Raw genomic sequence first — 6231 nt, forward strand, 5'->3', positions numbered from 1 at the left:
GAGTCAGAGTGAGTGGAGATTCACTTACCAGACTATTCTAACAGAGTCTTCCCCAGTATGATCTGTCCATTTGAAAGTTAGTGAGAAGATGATCTGCAGGAGTGCCTAGCCAGAAGTGGTGTGCTGTCAATTCTCACTTAGTACTATCGAACTGTGTGAATGTAATTGTAGAGCTATAACTGTCCTTAGGATTAACTGGTATTGGTATTACTTTAGAAGAAAGGAAGAGACAAAGATCAAGAGAGAGAGACTGAGGCAGAGACAGAGAGAGGGAGGCAGAGAGAGACAGAGAGAGGAAAGGAAGAAAAATTGATACAAAAGACATCTCACCAGAATGCAAAAGGGTGTAAGAGTTAGGAAATGACACCCTTTGGTCTCAGTGCAGTCACTGTGGACTTCCTGGGGTCTCAGGCCTCCTCAAGCACAGCCTCCACACCATCAACCTTCTTGGTCTTTATCCCAGCTTAGTTCATAGGATGTGGATGTGGTGACAGTGTCATTTTTACCCAAGCCAGAAAACTTCCTTAAGTGGTGTGACGCAGATCACAAGCAGAGCTGCATAGGTTTAAAAGCCTGTGAGGCCACTGAGAACACACTTGCTTCATCCCCTGGCCAGAGCTGTGTCTACTCTGCCCTCCTCCAACCTGAGCAGCCTTCTTGGGAAGATGGCACCAGTGCTGATTCTCCTGGCCTTTCTCCTGCCACTTGGAGGTCATGCAGGTGAGTGAACATCCCTGTTGTAGTGCCATCCATGACACTTCTGCTGTCCTTGTGCTCAGCAGGAGTCAGGAATTTTCCTGGCAGTGCATGTAGTAGCTTTCTGAACCTCAGGTCCCTACAGAATCCAGACTTGGAAATGAGACACTGGCTAGATCCTCAACAAGTGGGGGTGTTCTCAGAAAGCTTAGAAGGCGCTGGCTTCTCCCAGCTTTTCTTCATCATGTAGAGACTGGGTCGTTCTTAGAAAAAAACATGTTGCAGAGAGTTCAATGATAGAAAATGTACATCAATAACTTCCTTGAGCCCAGAGACAGAGAAGCTTTAATGACCAGCATGCAATGGGTAAGGCCACCAGCACAAGAATATTACCATCATTGTTAAAACCCATGCTCAGCCTGCTGAAGAGAGAGGCCCAGGGTGACAAGATGCCTGCACTGTACACTACAGGACTCTGCTGTGAAGTTGTAGTTGGTCTCTCCATTTCTTTACACAGGTCCTCTGCTCCTTCTGTAATTTCCTGCACACTACTCAAAATGCTAGGCTCTGAATCTGAACCCCACCAGCACTGCATTACTAAGTCTCTGACTAAGTAGAAGTCACTCATTAATTCACAGAAACCATTTACTGAACCACAAATAGGAGAATGTTAGAAAATTTATCTCCATAGGCTAGGTGGGGGGGGGGTGGGCAAAGCTGGGAAATAAACAAACAAACAAAAGTTTGAAATGAACTGCCTGGATTCACTCAGCCTCTGGCATGATGGAGAGAAACTTACCCCTAATGTAACGTAAAGCAGGATTGGGGCCAAGTGCTACCCACTCCTTCCAGAGCAGGATCTGAGGCTTAAGATTCAGCAAAGGTTTTTCTATGTGCAAGGAATCCTGTCTGCAACAGTCTTGGGGAAAGCAGGTCCCACTCTCTATCTCACCCTTCCCAATCTTTCCTCCTGACCTCATCTCCTGCTCCCAGACACCCCATATCTTTGCCTTTTCTTTCAGAGGAGATCATCGGGGGCCATGAGGTCAAGCCCCACTCCCGCCCCTACATGGCATTTGTTAAGTATGTGAAAGAAGACGGGAAGATGAGTCGCTGTGGAGGCTTCCTGGTGCAAGACAACTTCGTGCTGACAGCTGCTCACTGCAGGGGAAGGTGAGGAGAAGCATCCTGCCTTTGCCCCCATCCTCTGAGACCCCCACACAGGTGCTTCTTTCCTTTACTGTGGATGCTTCCCTGAGAGCTCACTAGACAGCAGGGCTAAGAAAATGGAAGTCTAATTTTAGGAATATTTGAGGTCACAGGGTGAAATTTCAGAGCCAGCAGCACACTTGGGTTGATCAACTGCACTTTTGTAAAAAAAAAAATCAGTGGTTGAGGTGACAGTACACATTCAGAATCAGTGAAAACTAGGGAACATTACCTAGAAGCAAGAGGGAGCTTTCAGGAGTCTCTTGACACTGAGAAGGAGGGAACTGCAGGTCCCATACTGAGCAACCTCTGGGTCCTGAAGTCCCCTCAGCTAGAGCCCCACCCTGCCTACCCTCCCTGGGCTGCATCCTCTCTGACTGCACATCTCTTGTGTCCACTCTGCTCTCTGCACAGCTCAATGACAGTCACACTGGGGGCCCACAACATCATGGCACAGGAGCAGACCCAGCAGATCATCCCTGTGGCAAAATTCATTCCCCACCCTGAGTATAATCCTAAGTACTTCTTCAATGACATCATGCTCTTAAAGGTGAGACCTGTGCCCAGGGATTGCCCCTCCTGCTCGCATCCTGCTCAGTTCTCTCCTTTCCATCCTGATATTCATGGTGTCTCAGGCCAGCAGATGATAAGATGGACTCTTGTTTGTTTCCCAACAGCTGAAGAGAAAGGCCAAGACCACTACTGCTGTGAGGCTCCTCAACCTGCCCAGGCGCAATGCCCACGTGAAGCCAGGGGATGTGTGCTATGTGGCTGGTTGGGGAATGTTGGACCGAGTGGGTAAATACGCAAACACGTTACAGGAGGTTGAGCTGACAGTACAGAAGGATCAGGAGTGTGAATTGCTCTATCCAGATTATTATAAGAAAGCCAGTGAGATATGTGTGGGGGACCCAAAGATCAAACATGCTTCTTTTAAGGTAAGTTGGGTTGCCCTCCTCTCTGGGCTCAGTGGGAGGGGAAAAGGATTCTGGGACCTAGAGACCCAATGTCAAGAGACTCCTTTACCCACTGGCTGTGATCTTTTTTTCATGGAAACAAGAGGCACCAGGAACTTTCTAGGGCTTTCTGGGCTGACAAGGAGCTTCTGCTGTAGGCAGCTTGTGTATCAGGAGGTGTGTGCAACACATCGTGTGACTTATCGGCCCAGGCTTTAGAAAGCTATGCCCCTGAGTGTCTCAATACCACAACCAGGTGTCTCCTCAGAGCAGACACACACTTTTTTCAATGGGCTTGTCCTCCATGCCCACATCAGGCCCACTCACCTCTTCCCACTTTCTTAAACAACAGCCTGGCGATGAGGGTCCCTCACACCTTCATGAAGAGTGGTTCACAGGCCTGGGGAAAGGGCAGAGGCAGCCTCAGGAGGGAGGTGAAGCAGTAACCATGCCCACAGTCAGGGCTGGGAAGCCAGGGTCCCCAGGCCTGCCCTCTGGCCTCCTAGAAACAGAGCATACAAGTCATGCTTCTCTGAGAGCATCCTGGCGTGAGAGGGAGGTTGGGACAAGAATGAACAACATCTCTGTCCCCTGCTCCCCTCTCACTTCCCAGGGAGACTCTGGAGGACCTCTCGTGTGTAACAAAGCAGCAGCAGGCATCGTCTCCTTTGGGAAAACAAATGGTTTAGCTCCACGGGTCTTCACCAGAGTCTCAAGTTTCCTGTCCTGGATAAAGAAAACGATGAAACGCAGCTAACTACAAGAAGCAAACTGGATCTCTTTCTGACTAGCCATGTACCCTACATCTGAGTCCAGCATTGTTCCAGGGCAGATGCCCACAAGTGAATAAAGGAGCCTTTGCGGAGTGGAAAGACTGTTTCATGTCCACTCTTAGGGACCAACTCTGTGCCTGGAAGGCCAGTGGCACACTCCTCTGACACCCTGCTGTGACAGCCCAGCTGACAGCTTCCTATTGTAGTTTGCATTCTCTATAGGGAAAGCAGAAAGTCTGCATTTGACTCAGGCATGTGCTGTTTCCCTTCAGTGTTCTGAGAATGTTATGTAATGCAAATCATCATTAATAGCTACAGGATTTCATACAATTTCACCTAAGTAGCTGATGTGTTCTCTAAAATAGGGCAATAAATGAATAAATATAATTCCTTTTGCTTCTTTGTGATATTTTCCCCCAGTACCAAGATTTGCATGTTTTATAAAGCTAACTTCCTTATCAAATGACAGCTTTAATTTTTTATATTAATTGTATATTTTCATGCTACAACTTGACCTTATATGTATATGATGTAGCATGATTAAATCAAGCTAATTAACTTATTCATCAAGTCCAGTTTTGTAGCAAGAGCATAAATTTGTTTGATAGAAGTTTTCAAATGCACAATACATTATTATTTTTCTTTCCTTTTTAAAATTAACTTATTCAGATCACATCTCAGTTGTGCACAATGCATTATTAACTATCTGTTGTGTAGATCTGAAAAAAATTTTCATCCCCCTAATTGAAATCCTGTGCTTGTTTATTACCATCTTCTGGTTGTAATCTCTGCAGCCTCCCTTAACCACTATTTTCTCCCCTTCTACAAGTTCCACTGTTTTAGAATTTATACACAGTGAGATCATGCATTATTTTTCCCTACTATGCCTAGCTTATTTTGTTTAGGGTCATGTCAGTTTCAACTGTACATTTTAAGGGATAGAATTTTATCATCGTTTTAATGCCTGGGTAAATGAGCAGGAGAGGCGGCTCAGTGGTTTAGAGTATTTTGGTTGCTCTCGCAGAGGACTCAGGTTCAATTCCCGGTATCCACACGATGTCTCACAGCCATCCTAACTCCAACCTCCATGTAGGAGCAAGGGAAAAGAGGAGGGGGGGAGGGAGGGAGAGAGGGAGGGAGGGAGGATGGGAGGGAGGGAGAGAGAGGGAGGGAGGGAGGGAGGGAGGGAGGGAGGGAGGGAGAGAGAGAGAGAGAGAGAGAGAGAGAGAGAGAGAGAGAGAGAGAGTTAGTTTATTGTTTGGATAGTGCTTTGTCTTCTATATGTGTCACACTGTCTCTGTCCTCACATTTATGGATGGACATGGGTCCATATTTAGCTGTTTTCAGTAGTAAAACATGAGAGTACAGCTGTAGAGAGTTGGCACAGAACACACTCAGACACCAAGATCTCAGCACAAAGGAGAAAAAGGGTAAAGAAAGGTGTGTGTGTGTGTGTGTGTGTGTGTGTGTGTGTGTGTGTGTGTACTTCTAGATCAGACAAAGGCAGCAGCAGGTATATTTTCAGAACTCATCCACTCCACCACCCAGCAGACAAGAGCCAGGGCCTGCTCACCTCAGCCCTCACATTCAGGGCCAGCTCTACTGAGCTGCCTAGGTGAGGTGCAAGGCCCATTCTCCTGAGTGCTGTAGCAGGTAAAGGGCAAGGATAGCTTTCCTGCTTTCAAGACACCAAGGCAAGCTCTCCTACCTGCCACCTGTGGCAAGGGCAAAGTGGAGAAGAGAGGCTCTATCCCCTGACAAGACAAAAGGCAGGGCCCAGATCTCCCATACCTATACCCTTGGGGCTGGTTGCTCTGCCTGCATGAGATCAGGGCCCGCTCTCCCAAGTTCTGCAGCAGGTGAGGGGCAGGGACAGCTCTCCCGTCTGCTGAAGGTGGCCAGAGACTGGGGTGGACATCTCTCCCTTGACTATGTCACTATACAGCCAACACGTCACAGCTCTCCCACACTCACACCCTCAGGCCTGTCTCATCTGTACCCCTGTCACCAGGGTCAGCTTTACCGGGCTGCTCAGGCAAAGTGCAGGGCCTGCTCTCCTGAACGCTCCAGCTGCTGAAGGACAGGGATGGCTATCCTGTGATTCTCCTCTTTCCTGGGGAGCTGATGGCCACCAGACCACCGAGGCAAGAGGAGCAGAAGACAAGACACAGGGCCTGGAAGGCCTTAAGCATGACAGAGATCAAACACCCTGGGAACCACTTCAGGAGAGAATTCAACTTTACTCGGGGAGAAGAAAGGCTATATACCCCTTGGGGAGTAGGTGGGGGAATTCCAGGACGGACATTCATATTTGGTTGGAACCAGGCACTTTAAGGATGCTTATTTTATATTTGTGTGCTCCTATCATCTGAATGGGAACAGAGCACCTAATTATCCTATAACAGGGAGGGAAGATCTAGCAGGGAGCTGTGTCAAAGGCCATATATCAAGTGTGGTTAGGGGCATCTATGTCTAAAGACACTCTCCAGATGGAGTCAGGCAGAGAGAGCTGGAGGATCTTCTAGGTAGAAGGAGTCCTGCACCTAACACTGAGCTCAGAATGGCTATCCAGACTAGGAGGACTGCAACCTCAAAGA

General features: G+C 47.9%; 1 protein-coding gene across 1 annotated transcript; it reads left to right on the forward strand.

Moving 5' to 3' along the window:
* The first annotated feature begins 588 nt into the window (after positions 1–588).
* LOC311589639 (granzyme C-like) lies at positions 589–4056 on the forward strand. The gene is made up of 5 exons (XM_084768199.1): positions 589–720; positions 1719–1869; positions 2320–2455; positions 2583–2843; positions 3475–4056. Exons 1-5 carry the CDS (start codon positions 666–668, stop codon positions 3616–3618), a joined length of 747 nt encoding a protein of 248 aa, XP_084624325.1. The 5' UTR covers positions 589–665; the 3' UTR covers positions 3619–4056.
* The last annotated feature ends 2175 nt before the right edge of the window (positions 4057–6231 follow it).

Source organism: Acomys minous (assembly GCF_964271855.1).
Source record: "Acomys minous genome assembly, chromosome: 18".
In the NCBI taxonomy this organism is placed as follows: domain Eukaryota; kingdom Metazoa; phylum Chordata; class Mammalia; order Rodentia; family Muridae; genus Acomys; species Acomys minous.

Coding starts and splice junctions, on each gene's coding strand:
- LOC311589639 (XM_084768199.1), top strand. CDS start 666: ATGGCACCAGTGCTGATTCTCCTGGCCTTTCTCCTGCCACTTGGAGGT. Junction 2,456..2,582: donor ATGACATCATGCTCTTAAAG/GTGAGACCTGTG, acceptor GTTTCCCAACAG/CTGAAGAGAAAGGCCAAGAC. Junction 2,844..3,474: donor TCAAACATGCTTCTTTTAAG/GTAAGTTGGGTT, acceptor CTCACTTCCCAG/GGAGACTCTGGAGGACCTCT.